Genomic DNA, 17,776 nt, shown 5'->3' with positions numbered 1-17,776 from the left:
ATGCCGGTGACCTTGGAACTGCGGCTTCTTCTGCTGGCACTGGCGCTGCGGGGGGAGGCAGTGTCCCCTTCAGTGTCCCCTGCCGCGTCTCCCCCCGAGTCCCCCTCTGAGACATGTGGGGCAGCGCTGGCAGATGTGCTGAGGCGGCTGCGGGAGCTCGAGGGGCACGTGCAGGCATTGAGGGGACACTGTGGGGACACAGGGGGACCTCAGGCTGGGACAGGTAACAGAGGACAAGGAGGGGGAACACGAGGGAGCCCCAGGCTGGGACAGGGGAACTCAGGGAGGGCAGGGGGACATGGGGGAACATGGGGCTCGTAGGGACAGTGAAGGGACATGGCAAAACCCTAGGGTGGGACAGATAACAGATTAGGGACATGGAGGGGACACAGGGGGTAGGGGAAAATGAAGGATGGGGGGACATAGAGGTCACTGGGGGATCGCTGAGGAGTCATTGGGGGGTCATTGGGGTGTCACCGAGGTGGTTATTTGTGGGGACACTGGGGTCATGATGGTCCTTGTGGTCATTGGGGATGTCAGTGGAGGTCCACTTAGGCGTCAGTGGGGGACCACTGCCGAGATCAGTGGGCGTCAGTGAGAGGGCACTAGGGGGTCACTGGGGGGTCAGTGGGAGGTCATTGGCAGTCATCAGGGTCATGGGGGGGTCAGTGGGAAGTCAGTGGGGAGTCACTGGGAGTCCACTGGGGGGGTCATCGAGGCGTCGCTGGAGGTCATCGGGGGGTCATTGGTGGGGTCGCTGGGAGTCGGTGGGAATCACGCCTGTGTCCCGTGTCCCTCAGGCCGGTCGGTGCAGCTCTGTGCGCCCCCCGCCGGCGGCGGCTGCGCCTGCCCCGCCCCTTCGGCCGAGGCCCCGCCCCCGGCCCCGCCCCCCGCGTGTCCCCGCGGCTGCAGTGACCAGGGCCGGTGCGAGCGCGGGCGCTGCCGCTGCTTCCCGGGATTCAGCGGCCCCGACTGTGCCACCCCTGCCTGCGCGCCGGGCTGGGGCGGCGCCCGCTGTGACATCGGTGCGTCCCAATGCCCCCCAGTGACCTCCCATCTTCCCCACCTCAGTGCCCCTCAGTGCTCCCACTGAGGCACCCCCGCGTGTACCCCCTGGATGGGAGGGGAAACTGTTGCGACATCGGTGGCTCCCCAGTGCTCCCAGTGCATCCCAGTGTTTCTCCAGCGACTTCCCAGTGACACCACCTCAGTGCTCCCAATGCCGCCACTCCTCCCGTCCCATCCTGGGGGGGCCTTGCTGTGACACCAGTGCATACCCAACTGTTCCCCGGTGCCCGTCAGAGTTCCTCCAGTGCTCCTCATCCCAGTGCTCCCAGTACACCCGCACTTCTCTCCCCATCCATGGGGTGTTCTCATGCCACCTCAGTGTGTCCCCAAGCGTCCATCCCTATGTGCTATTCCCAGTGCCTCCCAGTGCCCCATCCCTGAGTGTCCCCATCCTGTTGTGTCCCCAGTGTGTCCCCAATATGTCCTAGGGTGTTCCCAGGGTGTCCCCATCCCCTAGGTGCCCTATCTCAGGGTGTCCCTGTGGTGTCCCCAGGGTGTCTCAATCCTAGGGCATCCCCATCTAATGTGTGTCCCCTGGTGTCCCCATGGTGTCTCTGCACTGTCCCCTCAGAGGTGCCCTGGGTAACACCACGGTTGGCCTCCCGCACCCCAACATCCCTGCGCATCACTTGGCCACAGCCCCTCGTTCCTCCTGATGGCTACCGGGTGACACTTGTCCCCCTGGTGAGTGGGGACACAGGAGACATGGGGGTGGGGGCATGGTGATGGGACAGGGACAGGAGAGGACACAGAGGGGAACAGGGACATGGAAGGGGCAAAACCCCAGTGCCACCAGTGTGGACACAATGGGATGACCCCAATATGTCTCCAAATCATCCCCATGTGTCTCCATGGTGTCCTCAGTGGTATCCCCTACGTGTACCAAATATATTCCCCATAAGCCCCTGCAATGTGTCCCACACATGTGCCCAGTGCATCCCCCAGCATGTCCTCAGCATGATCCCAGCATGTCCCATAGTGTCCTCAACCTGTGTCCAGTGTGTCCCCAGTGTTCTCTATTGTGTCTCCACCATGTTCCCAGTGCGTTCCCATGGTGTCCCCAATGTATCTCCCAACACATCCCCAATGAGTCATCACACTGTGTCCTGAAATGTCCCTAACATGTCTCCAACGTGTCCCTCAAATTCCTAACACATTCCTAAGGTGTCCCCAGCGTGTCCTCAACGTGTCCCCAGTGTCTCTCCCTGATGTCCCCTCCCACGCCTTCACACTGTCTCCGTCCCCAGGATGATCCTGTGGCCATGACAACACACGAACTGCCCAGCTCTGCTGTCGCCTTCTCAGTGACAGGGCTGTCCCCAGGCCACCCCTTCGAGCTGCTGGTCCAAGCCCGGCGGGGGCCACATCTGGGGGCACCCGGGGTCCTGCGTCTGCGCACAGGTGGGGACAAAACAGGGATGCCTGGAAACCTGTGGGAACGGGGAAGAGGCTGGAGCAACAGGGACAAGGGTGAGGGTGGGAATGGCATAGGGATGAGGATGGAGAGGGCCTGGGGTCCTGCACCTGTGCACAGATGGGGACACCTGGGGACAAGGCAAGGGACACAGAGATGGAGTTAGGGACACAGTAGGGACAGGAATGGGAGTGGGGATGGGAGGACAGCAGTGGGGACAGTGGGTGGCATGGGGACAGGAACAGGATGGTATGTAGATGAAAATGGGAATGGGGATGACACAGGGATGGAGCAGTGATGACATGGGGTCACCATGGGGACAGGGATAGCAAGGGAAAGGATGGGGTTGGCATGGGCATGGGGACAGGAATAAGAGGCATGGAGACAGTGATAGCACAATGTCACAGTTAAGGGGACAGCCCAGATGTGTGGTCCAGAATCGCACAGGGGTGGGAATGACACATGGATGCCAACAACATGGGAACAGTGTGACATTGAACAGAGATGGGATAGCACAAGGATGGGGTTGGGGACAGTGATGACATGGCCAAGGGAGTGGGGACAAGGACGGAAACAGGGATACCAGGGGAACAGGGATAGAGATAGCAAGGGCATGAATGCAGGGGTAACATGGACAAGGGGACTGGGTGGGGATGGCCCAGGGATTGGGACAGGGCTGGGACAGGGATGTCCCCCAGGGACTCTCTGCGATGGATTGGTGACATGGATCCCCTTTGTTCCACAGCACTCATCCCGCCTGTGCCCCACTATGAGGGGTCCCCAGCATCACCTCAGGGCTCCCTGGGGTCCCCAGCAGTGGCACCATCAGCCCGAGGGCCCCTGGTGTCCCCAGGATCCCCAGCGTCACTGGGGTCCCCAGGGTCACTGGTATCACCCATATCACCAGACTTGTCCTTGGAGTCTCCTGAGTCTTTGGGTTCGCCAGCATCTCCCAAGGTTCCAGCATCCCCAGTAGCTCGAGGGTCCCTGGGATCCCCAGCACCTCCAAGATCATCAGTGTCACCAGAATCCCCAGAGTCACCAGCATCACCAGAATTCCCAGGGTCATCTGTGTCACCAGATTTCTCAGTGTCACCAGAGTCCCCTTTGCCCCCAGAGTTCCCAGATTTGCCAGAGTCCCCAGAGTCCCCAGTGTTTCCAGGGTCCCCTCCACCCCCATGGTCCCCAGTGTCCCCGTGGCCCCCACTGTCCCCAGGCATCCCCTCCCTGCAGGACCTGGTGGCCCGGCTGTCCACATACAGTGGATCCCTGCTTGAGCGTCTCGAGAGCCACCTGCGGGCCACCAACTTCCCACTCCGTGGCAACCAGACAGTGCCAGGGGTGGCCCGTGCCATCCTGGCCTACATCCTGCGCCGGCACCCAGGCCTTAGGAGAGGACAGGGACCCACAGGTGGATGTCACAGCAGGGACTGAACCAGGAGGGGGTGGGGATATTGGGGAGGGGGATGGGAGAAAAGGATGCCTCAGGTATGGGGGGTACAAGGGAAGAGACATCCTGGAGAGCAGAACAGGGGGAATGGGCAGAAAGAAACATCACAGAGAGGGGAATGAAGGGGGGTGGTTGGGGGGTGGTGGGAATGGGGAGTGGTACAGGACAGGGAAGGGATATTCCAAGGAGGGTGAGATGGAGGGGATGGGGAAAGGGGAACAGGGAGGATGGGTGGAAGGGACATCCTGAGAAGGAGGAGGTTAACCAGGGACATCCTGGGGAGGAGAATGAGAGACAGGGTGGCAGGAATGGCCTGTAACATGCTCTCTGGGGGCAGGGGAGGATGGAAACCAGGAGCTGGTGCTGGAATGGGAGGACATGGATGGGATGGAGCCATGGAGGGACGTGGGGAAAACAGGTACTGATGTGGGCGGTGATGGACGGGATGAGCTCAGGTGTTGGATTTGATGACCCTTGTGGGTCCCATCCAATTCAGAAGATTCTGTGATATCTGGGATGGAGAAAGGAGGGAGGGAGGGATGGATGGATGGATGGATGGATGGATGGATGGATGGATGGATGGATGGATGGATGGATGTCACATGGATAGAGGGATAGAGAGACTGATGAATGGAGACATGAATGGAGAAGGGGATGGATGAAGAGGTGAAGGGATAGAAGGAGGCAGGGCTGGAGACACGAATGGCCATGTGACTGGACAGACAGATGCCTCTTGCCCACACTGTTCTCACTCCATTGCAGTCAAAGCCAAGCCAGAGGAACTGCATCCATCCCAGCCAGTCCTGGGTGATGTCAGTGTCACCAACACCACCCCCAGCTCTGTGCAGCTCCAGTGGAGTGTCCCCGAGGACTCCTTCGACTCCTTCATGCTGCAGTACCGGGATGCCCAGGGCCAGCCCCAGGCTCTGCCCATTGATGGTGGGTCCCGCTCGGTGACAGTACCAGGCCTGTCCCCATCCCACCGGTATCACTTTCACCTCTATGGACTGCAAGGTAGGAGGAAGATTGACCATGTCTCCACTGAGGCTGTGACAGGTGAGGGAGAAGGTCGGGGGCTGTGGGTACATAGAGGGAGAGAGAGAGAGAGAGGGATTAAGGGATGAAGGAATGGGTGGGTGAAGGAAAGGAAAGAGAGGTGCAGGAGTGGAAAGATGAAGGATGGGATGGATGGATGGATGGATGGATGGATGGATGGATGGATGACAGTTGTAGGGTTGCATGAATGTATGGATAGATGCATGGTTAAGGTGAGAGATGGATGCCTTGATGGATGGATCAATGGATGGACAGAAGAAGAGATGAGGAATGGGTAGATGATTGAAAATGAGTGATGGCTCCTGGGTGAGTTAGTTGGTTGGGTAGACTGAAGGACAGAAGAATGGTGGGGAATGCATGGATGGTAATGGATGATACATTGATGGAGAGGGGCCTCCTGGGTGGATTGGATGGATGAATGCTGAATGGACACATGGCTGGATAAGTGCACTTGTAGCTGTGTCCATTACTAGATTTTGCTCTGAGTGAGTGAGGGAATGAGTGTAGGGGAATAGGGATGTCAGATTGCATTCAAATTAGATTCAAATAGGACTGTATTCAAGGACTGACTGGGGGAAACAGGATGGATGGATGAATGGATGGGTGAAGGTAGATGAATGGATGAAGATGGATAATGAATGATTGCTGTTGGGGCAGTTTGTCAGTGGTTTGACATGTCAGATTAGTGGGTAGGTGGTTGGATGACCCAGTGCAGGGTGAGATTGAAGGAGTTTGAAGGAAAAAGTGCGTGGTATGACCTGTAGTTAAGTGGATGGGTAGATGATGGGTGCTAGAATGAATAATCCTGCTGATAAAAGTGTAAATAGAAAGATATATGCCTTGATTGGTGGGTGGTGGATGGATGATTTGATGGACACAGGGATTCTCATGCCATCATCCATTGCAGGCACAGAAGAGCCAGAGGAGTTGGCCCTGCCCTCAGAGGAGCAAAAACATGAGAAACCCCAAAATGAGACACCCCCATCTGATGCCCGCCCTGTGCAGGCAGTGCTGGAGGAGCTGAGGGTCTCCAGTGTAACCCCCAGCGCTGTGGGGCTACAGTGGAGGGTTCCTGAGGGCTCTTTTGACTCCTTCATGCTGCAATACCGGGATGCCCAGGGCCAGCCCCAGGCTCTGCCCATTGATGGCGGGTCCCACTCGGTGACGGTGCTGGGGCTGTCTCCGTCCCATCGGTACCGCTTCCACCTCTATGGGCTGCGGGGCAGGAAGAAGACTGACCGCGTCTCTATCGATATTATCACAGGTGAGATGGAAGGTCAGAGGGATGGATGAAAGGATGGATGGATGGATGGATGGATGGATGGATGGATGGATGGATGGATGGATGAAGAGATCTCACCCCCATTCCATCCACATCTGTCAGTGTGCACCTGCTGACTTGGACACCACCCAATCAACCATTGACAACTGACCCTTCCACTGACCTGGTGACCAACATTTGCTGTGCACTATCATCATCATCATCATCATCAATCTATTATCCATATTTATAATCTATAATTTTCATCTGCCATGTATCATCATCATCATTCATCAATCATCTTCTATCCATCCATTCTTCCATCCACACATCCATCAATCTTCATCCATCAACAATGGATGGATGAATGTAAGATTGTCCATGAGAAATGAGGTTGTGAGGGACAGAGGCCTGGAGGGATATAGGAAGAAAGAACCAGAGACAGACATGGAATTGGGTGGGGTGGTGATGGATGGATGGAAGGATGAATGCCGGATGATACATGATTGTTGTTCGGGGCTTTTTGTTGGTTTGACATGTCAAATCCATGGGTGGGTAGTTGGATAACCCAATGCAGCGTGAGATTAAAGAATAAGTTGAAGGAAAAGATGCATAGTATGACCCATGGTTAGATGGATGAGTAGGTAATGAGTGGTAGAATGAATGGTCCAGGAGATGAAAGGATAGATGAATGGATGGATGGGTGCATGGATTGGTGACTGGTGGGCTGGACATTTGGAGGGACACAGGCATTTCCATCCCCTCTCCAGCTGAAGTAGAGGCAGAGAAGCTGCCCCTACCCACAGAGGAACCCCAATAAGAGAAGTCTGAAACTAAGTCCCCACCATCAGAGGGATGTCTGCTGTGGGCAGTGCTGGAGGACCTGAGAGTATGTAGAGTCACACCCAACTCTGTGCAGCTACAGTGGAGTGTACAGGAGGACTCATTTGATTCCTTCATGCTGCAGTACCAGGATACCCAGGGCCAGCCCCAGGTTCTACCTATTAGTGGCAGGTCCCGACCAGTGACAATACTGGGTCTGTCCCTGTCCCGCCAGTACCACTTCGAACACTATGGGTTGCAGACTGAGAAAACGATTGACCATGACTCCACCAAGCCTATCACAGTGAAGCAGAAAGGTTAGGGGGAGTGCGGAAGTGTAGATAGATAGGTTGGATGGTAAGTGCTGCATGGATGTTTGGATACACACAACCACCACCATCCCCTTTCTATGGCAGCAGCAGAAGAGCCAGGGGAACTGCCCCTGCCTACAGAGGAACCACAGCATGAGAAACCGCAAACGGAGGCCCCCACATCTGAGGCCGCTCCAGCAACGGCGGTGCTGGAGGAGCTGCGGGTCGCCAGCATCACCCCCAGCTCTGCACAGCTCCAGTGGAGCGTCCCCAAGGGCTCCTTTGACTCCTTCATGCTGCAGTACCGGGATGCCCAGGGCCAGCCCCAGGCCCTGCCCATTGATGGCGAGTCTCGCTCGGTGACAGTGCCAGGGCTGTCCCCATCCCACAAGTACCGCTTCCACCTCTATGGGCTGCGTGGAGGCAAAAGGATTGACCGTGTCTCCATCGACACTGTCACAGGTGAGGCGGAAGGTCAAAGGGATGGAAGGATCAAGAAATGGAGGCATCAAGGGATGCCATGTCCATCACATACCTCCCAGCGATCAGCCATTGACTCAGCACCATCTGATCACCCATCAACTCTTCCACCAACCTATTGACTAGCACTGTCCATCATCCACCATCAGCAGCAGCAACCATCAATTGTCATCCATCGTCATCCGTCATCTTCATCTACCATGTATCACCATCACCATCATCTATCACTTATCATGCATCCGTCTCTCATTGGATGTTTCCATCATCCTCCATCCATCAAAATCGATTCAATGATGGATAAGCAGAAGACTTTCTGTGGGAAATAGGGATGAGAGGGTTGAGAGCATGGAGAGAGGTGATAAGAAAGAGACTGAGAGATGGATGTGAAACTGTCTAGGGAGTTGTGTTGAATGTGATGGGAACAATGGATGGATGGATGCTGGATGACGGATGATGAATTTTGGGGAAGTTTCATCTGGTAATTTGCCATATCAGATAAGTGAGTGATTGTGTGGTTTGATGATCCAATGGAGGGTGACATTAAAGATGTTGAAGGAAATTGTGCATGGTATGACCTGTTGTTGGGAGGAAGGGTATATGATGGGTGCCAGAATGAATGGTCCAAAAGGTAAAAGCGTAGGGGGATGGATGGATGGATGGATGGATGGATGGATGGATGGATGGATGGATTAGTCAGTGTTTGGTGGGATGGACATTAGGAGGGACACATGGCTGCCTATGCCCATTACCATCTCCTCTCCAATGCAGCCAGCGACGAACCGTTGCCCTCAGAGGAGCCGCAACAGGAGAAGTCCAAACTCGAGTCCCCTTCATCTCAGGCACTCCCAGTGCGAGCAGTGCTGGAGGAGCTGAAGGTCTCCAGTGTCACACCCAACTCTGTGGAGCTCCAGTGGAGAGTCCCTGAGGGCTCTTTTGACTCCTTCATGCTGCAGTACCGGGATGCCCAGGACCAGCCTCAGGCCCTGCCCATTGATGGCAGGTCCCGCTCGGTGACAGTGCCGGGGCTGTCCCCGTCCCGTCGGTACCGCTTCCACCTCTATGGATTGTGGGGCAGGAAGAAGATTAACCATGTCTCCACCGAGGCTGTTACAGGTAAGGCAGATGGTCAGGGGGGGCAAGAGTTGGTGGATGTATGGATGGACAAAATGGATATATGGAGAGGTGGAGGGATCAAGGGATAGAGGAAAGGGTGATTGGAGGAAGGGATGGAGTGGTGGAGGAGTGGAGAAGCAGAGGAGTGGGTGATTGGATGGATGGATGGATGGATGGATGGATGGATGGGTTGGTTGCTTGGTTGGTTGGTGGGTGGGTGGGTGGATGCAAGATATGTGTGGATGTATGATGGTATTTGGGTGGACACACCCATCACCATCTCCTTTCCATGGCAGCAGCAGAAGAGCCAGAAGAAATGCCCCTGCCCACAGAGGAACCACAGCATGAGAAACTGCAAACGGAGGCCACTCCAGCAACGGCAGTGCTGGAGGAGCTGAGGGTCTCTAGCATCACCCCCAGCTCTGCACAGCTCCAGTGGAGAGTCCCCAAGGGCTCCTTTGACTCCTTCATGCTGCAGTACCGGGATGCCCAGGGCCAGCCCCAGGCCCTGCCCATCGATGGCGAGTCTCGCTCGGTGACAGTGCCAGGGCTGTCCCCATCCCACAAGTACCGCTTCCACCTCTATGGGCTGCGTGGAGGCAAAAGGATTGACCGTGTCTCCATCGACACTGTCACAGGTGAGGTGGAAGGTCAAAGGGATGGAAGGATCAAGAAATGGAGGCATCAAAGGATGCCATGTCCATCACATACCTCCCAGCGATCAGCCATTGACTCAGCACCATCTGATCACCCATCAACTCTTCCACCAACCTATTGACTAGCACTGTCCATCATCCACCATCAGCAGCAGCAACCATCAATTGTCATTCATCATCATCCATCATCTTCATCTAGCTTGTATCACCATCCCTGTCATACATCAATTATTAAGCATTCATCTCTCATTGAATGTTTCCATCATCCTCTCGTTCAGGGAGGGGTTCAATGATGGTTAAGCAGTAGACTTTCTGTGGGAAATAGGGATGAGAGGGTTGAAGGCATGGAGAGATGTGGTAACAAGGAGACTGAGAGATGGATGTGAAATTGTCTTGGTGATCGTGTTCGATGTTGGGTGTATGATGGAAAGAATGGATGGATGGATGCATGGACGGATGGATGACAGATGATGAGTTTTGGGGCTATTTGCTGGTACTTTGCCATAACGGATGAGTGGTTTGATGATACAATGGGGGGCGAGATTAAAGAAGTTGAAGGAAAATGTGCATGGTATGACCTGTTGTTGGGTGGAAGGGTATATGATGGATGCCAGAATGAATGGTCCAAAAGGTAAAAGGGTGCAAGGATGGATGGATGGATGGATGAATTAGTCAGTGTTTGGTGGGATGGACATTAGGAGGGACACATGGCTGCCTATGCCCATTACCATCTCCTCTCCAACGCAGCCAGTGACGAACCATTGCCCTCAGAGGAGCCGCAACCAGAGAAGTCCAAACCTGAGTCCCCTTCATCTCAGGCACTCCCAGTGCGAGCAGTGCTGGAGGAGCTGAAGGTCTCCAGTGTCACACCAAACTCTGTGGAGCTCCAGTGGAGAGTCCCTGAGGGCTCTTTTGACTCCTTCATGCTGCAGTACCGGGATGCCCAGGACCAGCCTCAGGCCCTGCCCATTGATGGCAGATCCCGCTCGGTGACAGTGCCGGGGCTGTCCCCGTCCCGTCGGTACCGCTTCCACCTCTATGGATTGTGGGGCAGGAAGAAGATTAACCATGTCTCCACCGAGGCTGTTACAGGTAAGGCAGATGGTCAGGGGGAGCAAGAGTTGGTGGATGTATGGATGGACAAAATGGATATATGGAGAGGTGGAGGGATCAAGGGATGGAGTAAAGGGTGATTGGAGGAAGGGATGGAGTGGTGGAGGAGTGGAGAAGCAGAGGAGTGGGTGATTGGATGGATGGATGGACGGATGGATGGACAGTGAATTTACAGCTGAGCCAATGGCTGGTTTGTGCTCTAGATTTGGGAGTTCCATGGGGATGGGAGTGTAGATAGAGGATTAGAATCAAAGACTCACTGGAGAAAATGGGATGGATGAAGATGGATAATGCGTGATATTTTGTAAGGACAGATTGATGGCTGTTTGAATGATAAGATCAGCCCAGTGGTTGGGTGGCTGGGTAGTTGGATGATGGAATAGAGGGTGAGATTAAAAAAGGTGAAAAAAAAAAAAACATGACTGGATGGATGGATGGGTTGGTTGGTTGGTTGGTTGGTTGGTGGGTGGGTGCGCGATATGTGTGGATGTATGATGGTATTTGGATGGACACACCCATCACCATGCTGTCTCCATGGCAACAGCAGAAGAGCCAGAGGAACTGCCCCTGCCTACAGAGGAACCACAGCATGAGAAACCGCAAACGGAGGCCCCCACATCTGAGGCCGCTCCAGCAACGGCGGTGCTGGAGGAGCTGCGGGTCGCCAGCATCACCCCCAGCTCTGCACAGCTCCAGTGGAGAGTCCCCAAGGGCTCCTTTGACTCCTTCATGCTGCAGTACCGGGATGCCCAGGGCCAGCCCCAGGCCCTGCCCATCGATGGCGAGTCTCGCTCGGTGACAGTGCCAGGGCTGTCCCCATCCCACAAGTACCGCTTCCACCTCTATGGGCTGCATGGAGGCAAAAGGATTGACCGTGTCTCCATCGACACTGTCACAGGTGAGGCGGAAGGTCAAAGGGATGGAAGGATCAAGAAATGGAGGCATCAAGGGATGCCATGTCCATCACATACCTCCCAGCGATCAGCCATTGACTCAGCACCATCTGATCACCCATCAACTCTTCCACCAACCTATTGACTAGCACTGTCCATCATCCACCATCAGCAGCAGCAACCATCAATCGTTATCCATCGTCATCCGTCATCTTCATCTACCATGTATCACCATCACCATCATCTATCAATTATCATGCATCTGTCTTTCATTGAATGTTTCCATCATCCTCCACCCATCAAAATCGATTCAATGATGGATTCAATGATGGAAGTCTTTCTGTGCAAAATGGGGGTGGGAGGGTTAAAAGCAAGGAGAGAGGTCATGAGAAAGAGACAGAGATGGATGTGAAACTGTCTAGGGGGTTGTGTTGGATGTTGGGTGTGTGATGGAAAGTATGGATGGATGCATGTATGCAGGGATGGATGGATGACAGATGATGAGTTTTGGGGCAATTTTAATCTGGTGTTTTGCCATATCAAATGAGTGGTTGTGTGGTTGGGTGGTCTAATGGAAGGTGAAATTAAAGAAGGTGAAGGAAATTGTGCATGGTATGACCTGTTGTTGGGTGGAAGGGTATATGATGGGTGCCAGAATGAATGGTCCAAAAGGTAAAAGCATAGGGGGATGGATGGATGGATGGATGGATGGATGGATGGATGGATGGATGGATGGATTAGTCAGTGTTTGGTGGGATGGACATTAGGAAGGACATATGGCTGCCTATGCCCATTACCATCTCCTCTCCAATGCAGCCAGTGAAGAACCATTGCCCTCAGAGGAGCCGCAACAGGAGAAGTCCAAACTCGAGTCCCCTTCATCTCAGGCACTCCCAATGCAAGCAGTGCTGGAGGAGCTGAAGGTCTCCAGTGTCACACCAAACTCTGTGGAGCTCCAGTGGAGAGTCCCTGAGGGCTCTTTTGACTCCTTCATGCTGCAGTACCGGGATGCCCAGGGCCAGCCTCAGGCCCTGCCCATTGATGGCAGGTCCCGCTCGGTGACAGTGCCGGGGCTGTCCCCATCCCGTCGGTACCGCTTCCACCTCTATGGATTGTGGGGCAGGAAGAAGATTAACCATGTCTCCACCGAGGCTGTTACAGGTAAGGCAGATGGTCAGGGGGAGCAAGAGTTGGTGGATGTATGGATGGACAAAATGGATATATGGAGAGGTGGAGGGATCAAGGGATGGAGTAAAGGGTGATTGGAGGAAGGGATGGAGTGGTGGAGGAGTGGAGAAGCAGAGGAGTGGGTGATTGGATGGATGGATGGACGGATGGATGGACAGTGAATTTACAGCTGAGCCAATGGCTGGTTTGTGCTCTAGATTTGGGAGTTCCATGGGGATGGGAGTGTAGATAGAGGATTAGAATCAAAGACTCACTGGAGAAAATGGGATGGATGAAGATGGATAATGCGTGATATTTTGTAAGGACAGATTGATGGTTGTTTGAATGATAAGATCAGCCCAGTGGTTGGGTGGCTGGGTAGTTGGATGATGGAATAGAGGGTGAGATTAAAAAAGGTGAAAAAAAAAAAAAACATGACTGGATGGATGGATGGGTTGGTTGGTTGGTTGGTTGGTGGGTGGGTGCGCGATATGTGTGGATGTATGATGGTATTTGGATGGACACACCCATCACCATGCTGTCTCCATGGCAACAGCAGAAGAGCCAGAGGAACTGCCCCTGCCTACAGAGGAACCACAGCATGAGAAACCGCAAACGGAGGCCCCCACATCTGAGGCCGCTCCAGCAACGGCGGTGCTGGAGGAGCTGAAAGTCTCCAGCATCACCCCCAGCTCTGCACAGCTCCAGTGGAGAGTCCCCAAGGGCTCCTTTGACTCCTTCATGCTGCAATATCGAGATGCCCAGGGCCAGCCCCAGGCCCTGCCCATCGATGGCGAGTCTCGCTCGGTGATGGTGCCAGGGCTGTCCCCATCCCACAAGTACCGCTTCCACCTCTATGGGCTGCGTGGAGGCAAAAGGATTGACCGTGTCTCCATCGACACTGTCACAGGTGAGGTGGAAGGTCAAAGGGATGGAAGGATCAAGAAATGGAGGCATCAAGGGATGCCATGTCCATCACATACCTCCCAGCGATCAGCCATTGACTCAGCACCATCTGATCACCCATCAACTCTTCCACCAACCTATTGACTAGCACTGTCCATCATCCACCATCACCAGCAGTAACCATCAATTGTCATCCATCGTCATCCGTCATCTTCATCTACAATTTATCACCATCACCATCATCTATCATTTATCATGCATCCGTCTTTCATTGAATGTTTCCATCATCCTCCATCCATCAAAATCGATTCAATGATGGATTCAATGATGGAAGTCTTTCTGTGCAAAATGGGGGTGGGAGGGTTAAAAGCAAGGAGAGAGGTCATGAGAAAGAGACAGAGATGGATGTGAAACTGTCTAGGGGGTTGTGTTGGATGTTGGGTGTGTGATGGAAAGTATGGATGGATGCATGTATGCAGGGATGGATGGATGACAGATGATGAGTTTTGGGGCAATTTTAATCTGGTGTTTTGCCATATCAAATGAGTGGTTGTGTGGTTGGGTGGTCTAATGGAAGGTGAAATTAAAGAAGGTGAAGGAAATTGTGCATGGTATGACCTGTTGTTGGGTGGAAGGGTATATGATGGGTGCCAGAATGAATGGTCCAAAAGGTAAAAGCGTAGGGGGATGGATGGATGGATGGATGGATGGATGGATTAGTCAGTGTTTGGTGGGATGGACATTAGGAGGGACACATGGCTGCCTATGCCCATTACCATCTCCTCTCCAACGCAGCCAGTGACGAACCATTGCCCTCAGAGGAGCCGCAACCGGAGAAGTCCAAACCTGAGTCCCCTTCATCTCAGGCACTCCCAGTGCGAGCAGTGCTGGAGGAGCTGAAGGTCTCCAGTGTCACACCCAACTCTGTGGAGCTCCAGTGGAGAGTCCCTGAGGGCTCTTTTGACTCCTTCATGCTGCAGTACCGGGATGCCCAGGGCCAGCCTCAGGCCCTGCCCATTGATGGCAGGTCCCGCTCGGTGACAGTGCCGGGGCTGTCCCCGTCCCGTCGGTACCGCTTCCACCTCTATGGATTGTGGGGCAGGAAGAAGATTAACCATGTCTCCACCGAGGCTGTTACAGGTAAGGCAGATGGTCAGGGGGAGCAAGAGTTGGTGGATGTATGGATGGACAAAATGGATATATGGAGAGGTGGAGGGATCCAGGGATGGAGTAAAGGGTGATTGGAGGAAGGGATGGAGTTTTGAAGGATTTGACAAATGGTGGATTGTTTGGAAGGATGGCTGCCGAGTGAATTTCCAGCTGAGCCAATGGCATGTTTGTGCCCTAGGTTTGGGAGTTCCATGGGAATGGGATTGTAGATAGAGGATTAGAATCAAAGACTCACTGAACAAAATGGATGGATGATGGATGGATGCCAGTGGATCATGCCTGATGTTTTGTAAGGGCAGATTGATGGTTGTTTGACAGATCAGATCAGCTTACTGGTGGCATGTTTGGATGATCAAATGCAGGTTGAGATTAAAGAAGGAGTCGAAGGAAAAAGTGTGTGAACAGAAAAATGACTGCATGGATGGGTGGATTTGTTGGTGCGTGGTTGGTAGATGGATGTTTGGATGGACACACCCATCACCATCCTCTCTCCATGGCAGCAGCAGAAGAGCCAGAAGAAATGCCCCTGCCTACAGAGGAACCACAGCATGAGAAACCGCAAACGGAGGCCCCCACATCTGAGGCTGCTCCAGCAACGGCAGTGCTGGAGGAGCTGAAGGTCTCCAGCATCACCCCCAGCTCTGCACAGCTCCAGTGGAGCGTCCCCAAGGGCTCCTTTGACTCCTTCATGCTGCAATATCGAGATGCCCAGGGCCAGCCCCAGGCCCTGCCCATCGATGGCGAGTCTCGCTCGGTGATGGTGCCAGGGCTGTCCCCATCCCACAAGTACCGCTTCCACCTCTATGGGCTGCGTGGAGGCAAAAGGATTGACCGTGTCTCCATCGACACTGTCACAGGTGAGGTGGAAGGTCAAAGGGATGGAAGGATCAAGAAATGGAGGCATCAAAGGATGCCATGTCCATCACATACCTCCCAGCGATCAGCCGTTGACTCAGCACCATCTGATCACCCATCAACTCTTCCACCAACCTATTGACTAGCACTGTCCATCATCCACCATCAGCAGCAGGATCCCTCAATTATCCATTGTCATCCGTCATCTTTATCCACCATGTATCACCATCACCATCATCCATCAATTACCATGCATTCAATTCTTGTTGAATGATTCCCTCATCCTCTCCATCAAAGATGGATTCAATGATGGATGAATGGAAGATTGTTCATGGGAAATGGGAGGGTTGAAGGAATGGAGAGGGGTGATGAGAAAGAAACAGAGATGGATGTGAAACTGTCTAGGGAGTTGTGTTGGATGTTGGGTGTGTGGTGGGAAGTGTGGATGGATGCATGGATACAGGGATGCAGGAATGGATGAATTGGTGGATGGATTGATGCATGATGAGTTTTGGGGCAGTTTCATCTGGTAATTTGCCATATCAAATGAGTGGTTGGGTGGTCTAATGGAGGGTGAAATTAAAGAAGGTGAAGGAAATTGTGCATGGTATGACTTGTTGTTTGGTGGAAGGGTATATGATGGGTGCCAGAATGAATGGTCCAAAAGGTAAAAGCGTAGGGGGATGGATGGATGGATGGATGGATGGATGGATGGATGGATGGATGGATGGATGGATGGATGAATTAGTCAGTGTTTGGTGGGATGGACATTAGGAAGGACATATGGCTGCCTATGCCCATTACCATCTCCTCTCCAATGCAGCCAGTGAAGAACCATTGCCCTCAGAGGAGCCGCAACAGGAGAAGTCCAAACTCGAGTCCCCTTCATCTCAGGCACTCCCAATGCAAGCAGTGCTGGAGGAGCTGAAGGTCTCCAGTGTCACACCAAACTCTGTGGAGCTCCAGTGGAGAGTCCCTGAGGGCTCTTTTGACTCCTTCATGCTGCAGTACCGGGATGCCCAGGGCCAGCCTCAGGCCCTGCCCATTGATGGCAGGTCCCGCTCGGTGACAGTGCCGGGGCTGTCCCCGTCCCGTCGGTACCGCTTCCACCTCTATGGATTGTGGGGCAGGAAGAAGATTAACCATGTCTCCACCGAGGCTGTTACAGGTAAGGCAGATGGTCAGGGGGAGCAAGAGTTGGTGGATGTATGGATGGACAAAATGGATATATGGAGAGGTGGAGGGATCCAGGGATGAAGTAAAGGGTGATTGCACCAAGGGATGGAGTTTTGGATTGGAGGAATGGGGGAATCGTAGGATGGGTGATTGGATGTATGTATGAATGGATGACTTGATGTATAAATGAGTGGATGAATGGATGGATGGATAGATCTTGTTTGTCAAATTCAATTGCTTAGGAGTTGTAAGCATGGATGGATGATGCATGGATGAATGAATGGATGGACGATGGGTGCCAGAATGAATGGTGCAGAATATGGAAGTGTGGATGGATGGATGGCTGGATGCATTGGTTGGTAGTGGATCGATGTTTGGATGGACACACCCATCACCATGCTGTCTCCATGGCAGCATCAGAAGAGCCAGAAGAAATGCCCCTGCCCACAGAGGAACCACAGCATGAGAAACTGCAAACGGAGGCCCCCACATCTGAGGCTGCTCCAGCAACAGCAGTGCTGGAGGAGCTGAGGGTCTCTAGCATCACCCCCAGCTCTGCACAGCTCCAGTGGAGCGTCCCCAAGGGCTCCTTTGACTCCTTCATGCTGCAGTACCGGGATGCCCAGGGCCAGCCCCAGGCCCTGCCCATCGATGGCGGGTCTCGCTCGGTGACAGTGCCAGGGCTGTCCCCATCCCACAAGTACCGCTTCCACCTCTATGGGCTGCGTGGAGGCAAAAGGATTGACCGTGTCTCCATCGACACTGTCACAGGTGAGGCAGAAGGTCAAAGGGATGGAAGGATCAAGAAATGGAGGCATCAAGGGATGCCATGTCCATCACATACCTCCCAGCGATCAGCCATTGA

At 53.8% G+C, this 17,776-nt stretch overlaps 1 protein-coding gene across 1 annotated transcript in view; it reads left to right on the top strand.

Annotated features, from left to right (window-relative positions):
* Positions 1-17,776, top strand: part of LOC310921472 (tenascin-X-like) — a gene marked incomplete at its 5' end in the record, with an annotated part of 33,279 nt that continues 15,503 nt past the window's right edge. Inside the window, 20 exons of the mRNA XM_083881602.1 lie at positions 1-223; positions 801-1,025; positions 1,640-1,752; positions 2,316-2,469; positions 3,228-3,893; positions 4,270-4,350; positions 4,695-4,988; positions 5,896-6,252; positions 7,122-7,388; positions 7,488-7,844; positions 8,631-8,975; positions 9,272-9,613; positions 10,379-10,723; positions 11,289-11,642; positions 12,454-12,798; positions 13,361-13,812; positions 14,457-14,850; positions 15,381-15,737; positions 16,559-16,903; positions 17,326-17,682. Of these exons, the coding sequence (XP_083737728.1) occupies positions 1-223; positions 801-1,025; positions 1,640-1,752; positions 2,316-2,469; positions 3,228-3,893; positions 4,270-4,350; positions 4,695-4,988; positions 5,896-6,252; positions 7,122-7,388; positions 7,488-7,844; positions 8,631-8,975; positions 9,272-9,613; positions 10,379-10,723; positions 11,289-11,642; positions 12,454-12,798; positions 13,361-13,812; positions 14,457-14,850; positions 15,381-15,737; positions 16,559-16,903; positions 17,326-17,682 (6,373 nt within the window). The remainder of the gene's footprint in view (positions 224-800; positions 1,026-1,639; positions 1,753-2,315; positions 2,470-3,227; positions 3,894-4,269; positions 4,351-4,694; positions 4,989-5,895; positions 6,253-7,121; positions 7,389-7,487; positions 7,845-8,630; positions 8,976-9,271; positions 9,614-10,378; positions 10,724-11,288; positions 11,643-12,453; positions 12,799-13,360; positions 13,813-14,456; positions 14,851-15,380; positions 15,738-16,558; positions 16,904-17,325; positions 17,683-17,776) is intronic.

This window comes from Zosterops lateralis, assembly GCF_965231275.1.
Source record: "Zosterops lateralis genome assembly, chromosome: 34".
NCBI classification, from domain to species: Eukaryota; Metazoa; Chordata; class Aves; order Passeriformes; family Zosteropidae; genus Zosterops; species Zosterops lateralis.
This window is presented reverse-complemented; position numbering and strand designations above follow the sequence as displayed.